Source organism: Macrosteles quadrilineatus, unplaced genomic scaffold, assembly GCF_028750875.1.
Source record: "Macrosteles quadrilineatus isolate MER2022 unplaced genomic scaffold, UCM_ALF_1.0 Scaffold_2__2_contigs__length_208266976, whole genome shotgun sequence".
Taxonomy (NCBI): Eukaryota; Metazoa; Arthropoda; class Insecta; order Hemiptera; family Cicadellidae; genus Macrosteles; species Macrosteles quadrilineatus.
The window spans coordinates 95,212,083-95,227,496 of NW_026542595.1; the positions used below are offsets into that span (position 1 = coordinate 95,212,083).

Below are 15,414 nucleotides of genomic sequence, written 5' to 3' on the forward strand. Positions count from 1 at the left end.
ATGGATGTCGAGCACCGGGCCGCAGACAGCCGAGGCCATGGCTGAACACTCTATGTGCCACCCTGGCCGTCCTCGGCCCCACGGCGACTCCCACCATGGCTCCCCCGGCTTGGACTTCTTCCATAGAGCAAAGTCTGTGGGTGACCGCTTCTCTGCATCTCCAGGCCCTAGGTCTCCTACACGTGGACAAGTTTCAACTTGTAGTGTTGTAATACATTGAAAGCCCTATTTTTACGGGTATTTTGTAGGGATGTGTGAGTGATCGAGTATTTTTGAGCAAATATTTCATTACTCGGCTCAAATTGAGCTTTTTATTAAGTTTTCAAAAATATTTATAGCTGTTTAATATAGCAGAACCAAAGCACAATCTTTAATGCAGCAAAACTCTCACAGACGTTGCCTTATTGACTCCGAAAAGTATAGTTAATGTGTAAAGTTAAAAGGTATAAGTTAAGCACAACTCCCAGCTACCTCCTAACTACTTGTCATGCTTCAAACTTTTAAAAAAAACTTTAAACATAATCAATATCAATCAACTTTTAACATAACAACGTTAAAGGATATCTAGTGGTTTAGAGAATTTGTTAATTCTGTAAGTAAAATATTGAAACATTAAAGACAAGTTAAAAACTTTAGATAAATTGATAAATTATTCAATTTTGTTGGTTTACAGGGACATCTGAGACCTGACTAAAATATCAAGGCCTTTCACAGGGATCAGGGATCTTTGAGAGATGTAAATATCATGAATATTCATCAAAGGCCAAGAAAAACTTTCAATGTCAAATCTTTGTAATACATGATTATTGTTTAACTACTCTACAATAATACTAATAATCATCAAGGATTCTAGGTTAGATTGACCAATTTTTTTCCTTTCAATATTTTACATACACAAAAATTAAATTCCTTATTAAAAAAGATTTTTAGTGGACACACACACAAAATAAGAAATCATTAAGATATTGCCTGATCTAAAGTGCAATTCCCAATTTACTGTATCCTCCCATCGCATCGATATCCTCTGTTCACTATGCATTTCAGGTGGCCTTAATCACTAGCACTCATACAGATAGGTGAACTCCACCTGAGTTACAAAAACCAAGAACTGAGGATCCAAACTCCTGGCAAGGCTTTATACAGTTTAGTCGTCAATATAACTTAACACAATTTTTACCAGGCTAAGTTGCAGTTTGACATGTTAGACAGTTTTTTTCTATGCTACTTTTGACGTCCAATACACTGAACATTAATGTTTAAATAATTAATTATGACATTTCAACAATTTAAAATAAATAGCTGATTGTTGATTACTGTACGATATGAACTGACGCGACGTGACGAAGGAAAAATCAAACTTACACTGTAACGGATATACCTCCCTTTGAAGTTAGAACGTGTCTTCCCAACAGACAGATTTTTTTGTTCAAATAAAATCATAGATTAATCTGCATTACACTGATGAAATCACGGAAGTGTTTAACCACAAAAGATCCACCAATACGATTTTAATACTATTTAAAGGTTCTTCCAAAGGAAGAGATACCAGATAGCATACTAACAACTACGATGACGTAGCCTACAGTATGGGAAATATTTTATATTTTGTTCATTGAATGATCAACCATATTTGGTAACTAACGAAATTAATATCATTATTGTTTTTACACTTATCAATGCTAAATGCTCAAAATATGTATTATTTCACTCAATTTATCGCAGTTAGATGAATTAGCGTAAGCCTCGAAAGTAACCGTCGATTTCGACGGGTTTCATCTAGTTTAAAATAAATAGCTGATTGTTGATTACTGTTACTACCAGGAATTATACAATATTACCAACCTTCCCCAGACTGAAGAGATTCCTGGTCTCCGTAAGCCTCTGGGACAAGTTTGGCGTAGAAGTGGTTGGATCTGGCATCAAATGTCTTCACGTCAAAGTAGACAGAACCGTTGGACTCGTACGCCAGTCCATTCTCTATTATCTTCTCAATATATGAAACTATTTCTGGCACATATTCACTTACTCGAGTGAGTACATTGGGTCTCATAACCTTAAACAGAGAGTTATTGTAAAGTGGACTTGTCAACCATTTGTATTTAGCAGCAAATAACAGCAATTAATACTACAAATAGCAGAAAAATTTGAGTCGAGACTCGACACTTGAAATGCATGCGTTGCTTCTTTTTTCTCTCTGGTTTTTAAATCGTAGGCCTACTGTAAATAGTTTATTCGTGATAAAATGTTTTGTGACTGTGTTTTTAAAACTGTGATGTGACATCATGAGTCGAAAAACTTCAAGTTTTGTAAATAAGGATCTGATGATGGTATAACAATATACCAAAACACGTAATCCTGTTGGATGTTCGAGGACCACTATAGGCAGTCTGCAGGTATTGTAACCTTCTTATTTTGATTTGCATGAAGTGGCCTAGAAAATCAACTACAACATGCAAATAACATGTTCACTGCTGACTCTCCGATTGGAGTGGAGTCATGCTGTACTGGCACAGAATGCGTACGGCTCTGGTCGGAATCACAGTGCAGTGTTATACAAGTACTGGCAGGCCATTTTTGTCTATATGTATGTGGGATACTTTAGAGCTGTATAAATTGTGTTCTACAATACAAAAGTATATTTTCTTTTTCAGGACATTACTAGGAACAAATTAAAACAATTGACAGATCCCAAACAAATGTTGTAGAACTGTTTACTTGTAAGAACAAAAAAAAAGAAAAGAAAATAGGCCTGTAACATTTTTCCAAAGTAGAGGCTTGGGAAAAATACAAAAGATTTTTTGAATAAAAAATCAGAGATATATACAAAACAGTATTGTATAGAAAATGGTTTTTTACGAGAAAAAAGTCATAGGTATACATTAATATTTGTTTAAAAAAAGGTAAGAAAGGAGTAGGCCTATGTTGTGTCACACCGCGCTAAACACGCAGTAGCGTCATTTGACGTTTTTATTCTCAACTCATAAAATATTGTTACATCACGGAAACTAAACAAACTATATATCAAAATAAACGAATCTCCTGTGTAAAATGGTAAAAAGCAATATCTAAGACAGTGATGTTTTCTGTTGAAACTTAAAAGTTAAAGAAAATTGATGCTCAAACAACTAGTGACTAGTCATTGCCAGTGGAGGAACTAGTTTTAGCGACTAGTCAATAGTCATTTGCCATATGCAGGGTTAATTTAAGCTACCTACATTTATTATGTTTTATGTTACATCAAGAATCTCATTAACCAAATTGGGGTGAAAATAGAACTTTATAAAGTCATACACGCTGTTAATGGCTCATTCAACTACCTACATCCTTTATTAATTTAACAAAATTGCTACTGCTGGTCTATATCCATGAGATGTCGACTTTAGCATGCAAAAGTCAATGATCCTACATAAATGCTAAATAGCCTACAATATTTAGACTGACAGGTAGGTCTACATTCGATGTAATGTAAGGAAGACTCACATTAAGTGCATCCATGTCCTTGTGGTATTCAGCCTCCCAATGGCGAGGTAGACTGACGAAGATGTCATTGTCTGTAATTGTGTGTCCGAACTGCTTGTCCAGCCAATCAGACACAGGGTCTCGACTAGCCTCCATTAAAACCTATAATATACATTACGGGTTAAATCAAATTAAAATAAACCACAAACTAATCACTATGACTTAAAACTAGAGAAAAACATCAAACATAAACTTCAATTTGTGAGATGATCAACGCATAAGGTTATGAAAAAATTGCTTCACAGATAAAGATGTCTAAGCTCCCAAAAAATCTTTGTGAACATGCCTGTGATTTAATCCATCACTCTCGTACTGGAAACTGAGACTCTAACCACTAGCTTGCAACTCACCCCCACCCCTGTCAAATGTTCCCATCTCCAATGCTTTTGTAGGCTCGAATAAAATATCGGTGCTAGACTAGCAGAGAGAAGATTTCACCACACTATCATGGTTGAAGATTCAATGTTAGAAACAAAATCTATGGGCTTACAAAACATCATTACTAGGACACCGAGGTTAGAGGTGCCTGCTAAAACACACACATTTAGTAATTTTGCGGTATAAGTTCATCATAAAATCAGGGAATAGTGATGTACATTTTGGATTGCCAACATAATAAAGTAGTTCAGTATATTATCTTTCTAAAATTAATGAAACCTTGTTTGGATTGGACAACTCATAAATTGTAAAAAAAGGAAAGTAAAATTTATTCTAGGCAAGATTTGAAAGACATTTACGACATTTACTTATTAAGTAAAACCTCAAATTCTTACAAGTTTTTGTTGCCTATCCTACCTTCTCAGCATCTTTGATCTGTTTCTCATCGTTGCTTTTGATTGCCTTCTCCATTCCTTCGACGGCCTCAGTTACTCTCAGAGACAGATTGTGCAACATCTCCTTCTGGTCTGGATCTGTGGTTTTCTACAAAATAGTTTTAACTATTGTAACTTTGAGTATTACAACCAATTTAAAGTAAGGATGAATATTGAATCATCAACTGTTAATATGACTAGACATTCCCATTTTAAACTCACTAGTTTTTTAATCAAAATATACATTGTAGAATTGAGCCACTCATAGTGTTCTTATAATAATTACAGATTTTTATTGAACAGAATGCGTTAACTTTTTATCCAAGTAAACTTGATAGGACCATATATTGTAAGGTGTTTGCTCATTCATGTCATATAAACTATCTCAATGCAAAAAAAAAAACAAAAACAAAAACTAGAAAATAGAACTTTCTAGTGTAGAGATTAGCACACAAAAGTTATGTGTACTCTTAAATGATATCCAACCTAATTGTTATCTTCAAAGTTGAGAAAAAAGAAGTAAAAATAATTAATATATTGAACATAACATACTAAAACAGACTAAAATTTACTCTATTAATAAAATATTGAAACTTAAACACACATAAAAACTTTGGCCTGAACAATTAATAATAAATACTGGTACATAAATGTACATTTCATGATACAGGCCTACTAAAATGTGGTACTTTGGTCTTATCCAGCGCCCTGCGGCGATTATGTTAGGTTGGGTTATCATAAAAATGTTTGTAGGACTTTCCTTGTTTCATTATGAATCAAACAATACCAGATGAGTCATACTTTTGCTCGCCAAATCCCCTCCAAATAGGCCAAGGTTAGGTCGTTGACCGGAGTGAACACATCACTTGTCACCTGTATCTGGGGTGGCAGCTAGAAGCAGCGACGCATTCAACTCGATTCTCGCCGACATTGCTGCCTTCTGGGAGGCAGAACTCAAAGGCCGCTAATTGTAATCACGTCAAATTTGGCTTCCGGATAATACCAAAGTACCAAAATTCAACTGAATTTCTATGCAGCAAGTGAGATAGCCTACCAGTCTACCACAGAATAAGATCAGCATAATTTACTATAAATAAAGGCCTATGGATATCCTCTCATACAAAAACTATTTAAGAAAGCAATATTTTGTTGACTATTTACCGTAGCTTTTTCTACAACCAGACTCATGGCACTCCTAGTGTCTGACAGAGCTTGTGACATGTCTCGAGGCTCTGCCGCGTACTGTGAATACAAGTGGCGCTGTCGAGCTCTTTTGATGATCTTGTCATCGATATCTGTGATGTTCATTACATAAGTGACATCGTAGCCAAAATAGTCAGAGAGAACTCGACGAAGGATGTCAAATGAAATATATGACCTGCAAAGTAATAAGATTCAGTTATAACATATTATATATTAACTATTTGATATATGACAGGTAAATAAGTAATTTTAGGAAATATCATTTAAAGGAATTAGGTCTAGATGATAATAAATTTATTCTTAGACCACCATTTTGAGGTCACCACACAGAAGAGCAAGTCAGTGGTGACAGGCAATAACAATTTATTATGTAGGAAATAAATTACTCTTATAGGTTTGTTTAAAATTTGTAAATTACGAGGCAAAAATGTGGTTCGGATTCCACTATAAACTGTGGGTCCCTTAGTTGCCATTGGCTGTATTAATAATTAAGTTAACAGCTGTCTAAGGAACATGTCAGCCTTAGTAAGTAACAAGACTACAAGATCGTGCCACTCATCTTACATTCATCTCCATTCATACTAATATCTATGTACCTTCGTATGGTTGCCATTTAAAATAAAAGTATAATATAGCACATGGGTTATAACATTCTAGTGTAGGCCTACAATATGGTAACTTAGTTACCCTTAGAGAAAATCTTAAAATATATAAAGATTTGACAACTAGAAATGTTATGAAATTATTAGGCAACTTATTAAATAGATGTTGAACCTAATTTACCTTGCATGACCCATGTGAGATGCATCATAAACTGTGGGACCACAACTGTACCACATAACTTTACGTCCTTTCTGAGGTACAAACACTTCTTTCTGTCTGGTTAAACTATTGTACAGCTTAAGAACAGGAGGAGGTTCTGTGTCCCCAACGCTCCATGACGGTTGGGACCGTTTAGCCATTTCGTTTCTGAAAAATTTAATTTTGTTACTACTAGCAGGCTTTATAATATTTACTCAGTGTTAGTTTCATTGTTTAAACTATGTGTTTTCTTGACATTTTAGTATGAAAAGTAACTAAATATTAAAGTAATATTCTTCTAACTTGCAATAGGCCTATATGTTTTGCACTTAGATAACATAGGTATCACAATAAGTTATATTGAGATAAGGCATAGGTATTGTGTATTCATTGGTATTACAATCTTATTTTCATACTACTACTTGTCGACTCAACGCATTAGACGGGTAGACTTCCGTATCTGTTGGCACAAACAACTGAATGAAAATATTGATCGATATATCGTTTGATTATTAGGTAAGGTTAACCTAAACTAACTAACAACAACAATCAAATAATCAATATTTTCATTCGGTTGTTTGTGCCAACAGATACGGAAGTCTACCCCATTAGACTACCCACTGAGCGCCTAGTTGTTCAAATATAGTACGAATTGGAATATATGTATAGATGTCTCAAGTTCCAAGCAGTGCTAGGGCTTAAGTTACAAAAATAATTTATAGAAATAAGCATAAGCCACAACATGTGTTGTCCGATTAGTGAACAACTGGTGACAATGAACTGTCGTTAACCAAGCTTTTTATCAGAGGAAATTAAATGTTAATCCTTCTACAAACCTTAATCGCCTAATGAATTATTTAAATTGTGATTCGTCTTCGTGTTCGTAAGTTTGAGGTTACTTTCAGTTTAAGGTTAGATTCAGTAAGAGAGAGGAAGAAAACTGCACATTCGGCATTCGGCTGCAGAGTGCAGACGTTTACAATCTTGCAAAAAATAAACAATTCAGCATACAGTTTACAGAGAAAAAGTTGAGTTGCTAACCCGGATTGGTGGTTGTTTAAAAGCAACATGTGGCAATGTGCCACGATTTGAGATTTTATATTAAGAAATCGTTGAAAGCTCAGATTTATACTGCCCGCATTGATTATTATGTCTCTCTTACTATAACCATCTATAACCAAAGATTACGTAGCATATGTAATCTTTGGTTAAGCTAAGTAATGTTCTTGTATACATTATTTCGGTGAATTATCTATAGATTTATAATACTAGATATTCAACCGTGAAAATAATCCAATAAATAAATTAACAAAACAATACGTGGTACTATTACATTGTTATTGTTTATTGTTGCATAATAAGTGATTTAGCATTTTTGGGTTGCACTTTAGTTTACGTCCTACATTTACTCTTATATATTATCTACTAGCTATAAAATGAAACTGTGTAAGTAAATGTAGGACGTAAACTAAAGTGCAGAGTACAGCCCATTTTTGTAAGGGAAAGGGAGCACATGCACATTGCCGATAGACGGCAGGCTAGAGTTTGAAGTGCTCTCTTCCTTCAATTACTAACGCAATGAATCTCATTACTTTTTAGATACGGTACATGAATACAGTTTACTCACTTATATAATTAGAACAAAAATTAGTGAGTAGTATACATCTTATTTTTACGGTGACGCTTCATGAGCTAAAATATAGCTAACTGTTAATGATGGTTAATGATGGTTAATGGTGGCAGACCTGGTCTGCAATAGATTGGCACGGATTGTGACTCTGCATTTATTTTGTGTTTCATCGTTGTTATTTGGCAGTGACTATATTTATTAGTGTGTCTCAACGCTTTATTAATATTTGGAGGACCAGTGTAGTCTACGAACGATGTCAGACGTCTGTAAGTAACTGATTGTCACACTCAGTAACTAACATCAGCTAAACCAGTTGAAGAAAGACATCTCCATCTTCGCTACATCTTTACGTTCTGCGCAGACGTCGTGCGCCGCTGCCAACTGTCGGGCGTCCGCCGCAGTAAAAGTCCGCTTGTCACTAACCGCTGTTTGACGACCGACTGGCGCTGCCTACCTAGCCGCTGCGAAGGATTTATGTTGCGCCTTCAACTTCTGTGCTGCAACTTCATCACCTGACTGTACTGCAGGCTTGCATTTACTTTTATGAAGGGGTTTGACAATTCGTCACCTGACGAATATACACAGTGACCCTTATACATCATTTTAAGTAGTATATGTGTTGTAAAAATGGTGGTGACACGTGGTATGTCGAGCACTACTGCAAATATAATCGAAGAAACATTCGCCAGTTCAGGTAACATTGACTTGGAAACAGAGATGCTGGTCTCTAATCTCTGCCTGGACTTAAAAAAGTTAGAAGCTAATCACCAAGATATTATTTTGACTGATATACAATTAGGTATATGTAAATTGCTACAGCGTTTGGACGATGCGCTAACTTCAGATAATAACTCTAGATCAGTGATCAAAGACCTCCAATGTGATATATTAACTCTTGAATCCCGGCTTGATCGTGAAAAACAACAACGACAATGCGATCTGAATGCTTCCTTCAATGAACTGGATGTCATCCGCGAAGAAAAAGACAATGCTTTAAAAGAAAAATGTATCATGTCCTCTAGTCTAATTAGTGTTAAGTCTAAGCTAGATAACATTACTGATGAATATGTGCACTTGAAGTCTGTTATTGAACTAAATAATAAAACTATTGATAAGCTTAACTAAGACTTGGAAACTAGCAGACTTCAAAATTTAGAATTGACTGATCTTGCCACAAAACTAAAATCCTCAGTTAAAAAAGCAGAGGAGAATTCCTGGCTTAAAAGTAGATGGGTTGAGGATGCTATTCTTGATGACTATTTTCAGTCCTTTAGTGAGAATAATGCATCTTCCAGAGTGTTGTTTATGGGTCCCTCTGTGACACAAGTAGTAAAACATGGAGCTACTAATGATGTATCAAATCTTCTAGCTGACTTAAAGTTCCATCAAGTAAACTATGCTTTTTTATGTATTAGTAATAACTTAGCTACTCTTCAGGACGACACTGGTACGCACTGGAGTCTATTGTATGTCGATATATCCCGCCAGTTAGTATACCATCTTGACTCTCTCCCAGTTACAAATTCACTTGCTGCAAAACATGTAGCTTCTAAACTGGGATTTAAAGAAAGCTGTTTCCATGAGTTGAGTTGTACTCAGCAAAAAAATCACTACGAATGTGGTCTAAATGTTCTGGTAAATACCAAGTTCATTTACGAGGGTTTTTGCAAAAACCTGACTTTAGGGAAAGAGTTTTCATTTGTTGACTGGTATAAAGGTTTCAACGAGGTATCTTGTAATATTTTAGCTAATGACAATCCCTCGTCATCTGAGTCCCAAGCAAGTGTGTCTAAAGTACTCCCTCTTGTCAAAACTGTAGAACCAACCATTGGAAATATTAGCAATAGTGTTAATGGTGTTAATGAGACTATCTCAGACAGTGTCAATTGTATTGAGACATTAATGAATGTCCCTGAAAAATGGAAAAAGGTAATAAGAAAAAACAGGAAACAAAGTAAATTCAATGTTAAAATGTCTTCTCACAAGCAAACCGTTGTCAACTGTACTAATCGGTTTAAAGTTCTTGAGAGGGAAAATAATAATGTAAATGTATTAAAACCTCTCCACCCCCTCCACAAACCTATCTCAAAATCTAAGAAAAAACAAAAGGTGAGCAAGTCAAAAAAACAAAAAATAATAAATACTTTTGTAGTAGAGCCTAGTACCTCTCTCCCGAGCCCTAGACCTGAGCCTAATAATCCTTCTCATGAGACCTTACCTCACCTGAAAATATATAGTGATAGTCACGGTAGGGGTCTCTCTTGGATCTTAGGGGAGAAGTTAAAAAGTAGGTTTAATGTGTCTGGTACTGTTAACGCTAATGGTAATATGGAACAGGTACTAGCTGGTATCAATAAAGACAGACGTCTAGGTAGTGGAAATGTAATTGTTATTATAGCTGGTACCAACAATTTTGATGTGACTGGACGCTGTAACAGTTTTTTGCCGGAGCTAGATTCTTTCTTAAAAATTGTGTCAAATCCTAGGATTATTCTTGTTGGCCTACCACCTAGACATGACTCTCCTTCCATGAACCCTGTTGTGGACAGAGTAAATAATGACCTCTTATCCCTGTCAAATCGTCACCAACATGTCTCCTTTGTATCATTGCAGTCTCTATCCCGCCACCAGTTCACCAAACATGGGTTACACCTCAACATGAGAGGAAAAGTAGCCCTAGCCGAACTAATAGCTGCTTCCTTAACAACTCCACCTGGAGTACGTTCCCCAATCACCTGCCCCCCTCCTGCTACCCGTACCTTAAAGTCACAGAAAACCCCTTCCGACACAATCCCTACTAATAATCGAGTCAGTTCTTTCCAAGCCCATAGATCATCAACCAAACGTGTTTTTGTCAATAAACATTTTTTAGGAGAAGCCCAAAAACCACCCGAAATCCCCTGGGCAATCTATCTCGGAGGAGGGTGGGGTCCGCGCACACAAGCCTCAAGTTCCTGCATCAAAATATAAGAGGATTGTTAAGCAAAATAAACGAGTTGGAGATATTTGTTGACGATGAATGTCCAGACTTTATCTGTCTAACCGAACACTTTTTAAAAGCAGAAGAAGCTGAAAACTCCGCAATCAACGAATACATGTGCATAACATCTTTCTGCAGATCAGGAATGAAAGGCGGGGGAGCCGGCATATGGGCCAAACCCGGAGTTGACTGCAAACCTCTTGATTGTGATGAGTTCTCAAAAGAGGGTATTTGTGAGCTTGCTTCTGTTTCAATAACTATAGATGATGATGAGACAATTTTGCTGTTGGCTGTATATAGACCCCCTTCAAACATGCATGCAGAGTTTTTCGATATTATAACTGACTGTATCAATAAATATTATAATCGCCACAAATCAATTGTTGTTATGGGTGACATTAACATAAACCTTGCTTGTGACACACTTATTGCTCAACAGCTTACGTCAAACCTGGCCTCATTTGATCTTCATAATATTATAACTACTTACACTAGAGAAGTCAATGGGTCTCGTAGTCTCATAGACCATGTGTATACAAACAAGAGTAACGTCAAGGGCTTTGTCATAGCCTCAGGCCTATCAGATCACAGCGCTCAAACTGCAATTTTGCAATTCAATACCACTCCATTAGCTCCGAAAACCTTTTTAAAGTATGAAAGATTGTTTTCTAATTCTAACATGGACTTATTCTCATATCTTATCTCAAAAGAAAACTGGGATGAAGTTTATGATGCAGCAGATTTGCAATCCAAGTTTGACACATTTTTAAGCAAAATTAAATATTTATTCGAAAAATCATTCCCCATGAAGTACAAAAAAATCAATAAAAATACAACTAGAAAAAAGATAAAGTCACCTGAGGTTACGAAGTTTAAGGAACAGCTGTTTGCCCTATATAACAAAACAAAAAATCTTGATTCGTCCCACTACTTGGTTCACCATTACAAAAAGTTAAAAAATCAGTATAGACGTTTAATAAGACAAATAAAGTCAGAGGACACTTTAAAGAGAATTGAGGGTTCAGACAATAAAGCAAAAACTATATGGAACATAATAAATCATAGACGACCATCTACCAAAACGAATCCCACAGAAATAATTCTCAAAAATGATAGTGGCGAAGTCATCAGAGACCCCAAATGCATTTCCAATCAGCTTAACAACTTCTTTTCAGATACGGGTAAATACTTAAGACATACTTCATCCAATAATACAGATATTAATAAAAGAGCTGTTGGTTCACTCTTTTTACGTCCAACTAGCGAAAAGGAAATTTTAAGTGTCATTAAAAGTCTAAAAAATAAAAAGTCTTCAGGGGCTGATGAAATATCTCCGTATTTACTTAAAAAGATTGCACCATATCTGATAAAACCCCTATGTCATTTAATTAACACTTCATTCTCTAGTGGATCGTTTCCCCAAGCGCTGAAGGTGTCAGTGGTCAGGCCTATATTCAAAAAAGGAGATCCAACGCTTTGCAATAGCTATAGGCCCATATCAGTAGTGTCTGTGTTTTCAAAGATATTTGAAAAAATCATGGTGATAAGGCTGTGGGATTTTTTTCAGGACAAATAATATCATATCCGAAAACCAGCATGGATTTACAAAGGGCAAATCTACCACTTCAGCGATGTTTAAATTAATAAACAAGGTGGTTTGTGAATTAGATGCTGCAAACTATTCTGCTGGTTTATTTTTTGACTTAAGCAAAGCCTTTGACATGGTGGACCATAACTTATTGTTCAAAAGAATGAGCAATGTGGGCGTGAGAGGATTGGCTTTGGATTGGGTCAGGTCATTTCTTTGTGACAGGAGTCAATATGTAGAGATAAGGGCAGTAGATGAGACTGGGTGTGTTAGATCCTACCCTTCTGCTGAGAATTCTGTTGCAAGGGGGGTTCCTCAAGGCTCCGTCCTGGGACCAGTCCTTTTTCTAATTTTTATTAACAACCTTTCTTCCTGCACAACATCCTCAAATCTATCATTGTTCGCCGACGACACCTCTCTTTCGATTTCTAGCTCTGATTTTCTCAATTTAGAACAAATTAGTTTTTTGGAAGCAAACAGTATAATCCAATGGTTTGACGACAGCTCATTGAAAATTAACACAGAAAAAACACAACTCATTAACTTCCGCTTATCAAATCGCTCAAATGGATTCAGTCTCCTTCTCGACGAAACCGAAGTTCATCCAACACCAAATGTCAAGTTTCTTGGATTGATCTTGGACGAGAGACTTAGTTTTCATGGTCATATGAAACACATTGCAAAGAAACTTAGCTCTGGTATTTTCGTTTTGCGTAACCTCAAGAACAATGAAAATCTGGAGGTACTGCTGACTGCATACTATGGGCTCATTTATCCCCACTTAGCATACGCCGTTCCTATTTGGGGATGTGAGTGCCAGCAGACCAAAATTTTGTTTAAACTTCAAAAAATGGCTATGAGGACTATTTTCTCTTTGCAGAAGCGTAAATCATGCCGTAAATATTTTGCTCATTCAAAAATTTTGACATTTCCATCCATTTATATTCTTGAATCCTTAACATTTGTAAAACAAGAACTTGCTCAATTTAACGTTTCTGTCAAAAACCACGGATAGTGCTGGGTTCACAACAAACCAACCGTATGATTCGGTTGTGTGTCGAAGAATATCGAACATGTTGTAAGTCGTATCTGTAATCGCATTGCATCGCATCGCACTCGCACAAGCTAACATTGGGATTGGATTGGAGTGCTGTCGTCTGTCGTCGTGTCGTCTGCCGCTCAAATGGTGAAATAATTGATTGAGGTTACTCAGGTTAATGTTTTTATCTATATTGAGGAATTTCAATAAACTTAAGTTTATTTAGTTATTCCCAATTTTATAATTAAGTGAGGTTGAAAACGCTTTGCCCTATTAGAGTCAAACTATTAATAGCTTAACTGAATCAGCAAAATAAAAATACCAAATCAATTGCGCAAATTATTATGTCTTTTAGAAAACCAATTTAGGCCTTTTACTTATGGTTTCTGAAGTTCAAATATAAAAAACCAAATATTATTACTCCAGAATTATTATTCTAGGTTCCAATTATTGTTTTGGGAGGAGGGGGATTTATTTACATACAATTCCCCCATTGATAATTATATTAGGATGAAGCCTATTTAAGTTAATACAAATAAAATTAGAAGTATGCTGGTCATATAAAAGAATGAAACTGACACAATAAGTTAAGTTAAGATAGGTAAGTCATATAGTATGTTGGAAACAGAGCATATTTTAAGGGATTTCCACTGGGCAACAGAGGCGCCGGACTTACCGGGGTGGTATGGGATACCGGGGGTCGGAGGGTTCCCCCGGAAATTTTTCATAACTTAAATTAAAGTGAAAAGAACACATATTTCTACGTATCTTCTTATGAATTTTTCGATTATACTTATTCGCTTGTAAATAGTCCATATAATCTCACTTAATTATGTACCGGTATCCTAGAATGTCATAACAGGCCAAGGCTCCCTTCACAACCTCTTGGGCCAAAATCATAGCTCAATAGCCTACTCTAAAATATTTACATACCGTACTTAATTTTTTTTTTTTAATTCGGATACATTTCAAATGTGAATTATTAAAAAAAATATGCTGGCACCACCCATAGTCACTGGCCTACAAAATCTCAGCACTGTGTCACCCATTTAACATGTTATTTTATATACCCTGTGTTGGAATGTAAAATAAAATAAGGCCTAGATAAAAGCTTGCTTCAGCCTGAAACTTAAGTGTGTTGGTTAGGTAATATTTTAAAATTTAACAAATTTTACCTTCAAATTAACTCATAGAACACATCTTTTTAACAGGCCTTCTGGTGAGTGGTCAAAAAACAGTAACACTTTACTCTTTGCATGCATCTTTACTAATCAAATTCATTCAATACTTACCTACGTGAAATAATTATTTCAATAACTCTGGTTAAGTTAGTTATTTTGTTTCTGTATACAAATGTTAAAGCTTTATTTGTTTTAATCTACTTATGGATTGTAGGCTACTGTAACTTAAAATTGACTAAAATACAGCCACAATTTTAACTAGAAATGTTGGCATTCATTCTTATAATCCCACCAAGATGCCTTAACCTATTAAGGTTAACTTAGACTATCTGGGTGAGGTTTTAATTACCTTAATTACCACTGCGTTGCCGATGACCAGATGATTTGGATAGGGGTCCTCCAAACAATTGACCTTTAATGAACGACAAGATATCTTGTAATTATTATGTTTATCTTAATTATGTGAGTGTGAGTCAATTAAGCAAATTTGGTTAGATATTATGTTGAATTTGGATGCAAAGAAACGTAGCCTAAGTACAATAAAGGAAATGGGATCCACTTTTACAAGTAAGTTTTAAATAATTACTTACTGTATCAAGAAATGTTGTCGCTAACTTAAGCCGGGTTTTCCTAGGCGCGGAAGTGGAGAGCGGAGAGAGGA

The 15,414-nt window shown here is 35.7% G+C and overlaps 1 protein-coding gene across 1 annotated transcript; it reads right to left on the reverse strand.

Moving 5' to 3' along the window:
• Positions 1-6: 6 nt before the first annotated feature.
• LOC128987306 (cysteine--tRNA ligase, cytoplasmic-like) lies at positions 7-7,279 on the reverse strand (the record flags this gene model as incomplete). The annotated part of the gene is made up of 7 exons (XM_054408078.1): positions 7,172-7,279; positions 6,318-6,503; positions 5,493-5,709; positions 4,315-4,440; positions 3,481-3,621; positions 1,843-2,053; positions 7-176 (listed from the first exon to the last, which is right to left on the reverse strand). Coding segments are annotated over exons 2-7 (1,044 nt in total), but the record flags the coding sequence as incomplete, so codon positions are not given.
• Between the last annotated feature and the right edge of the window lie 8,135 nt (positions 7,280-15,414).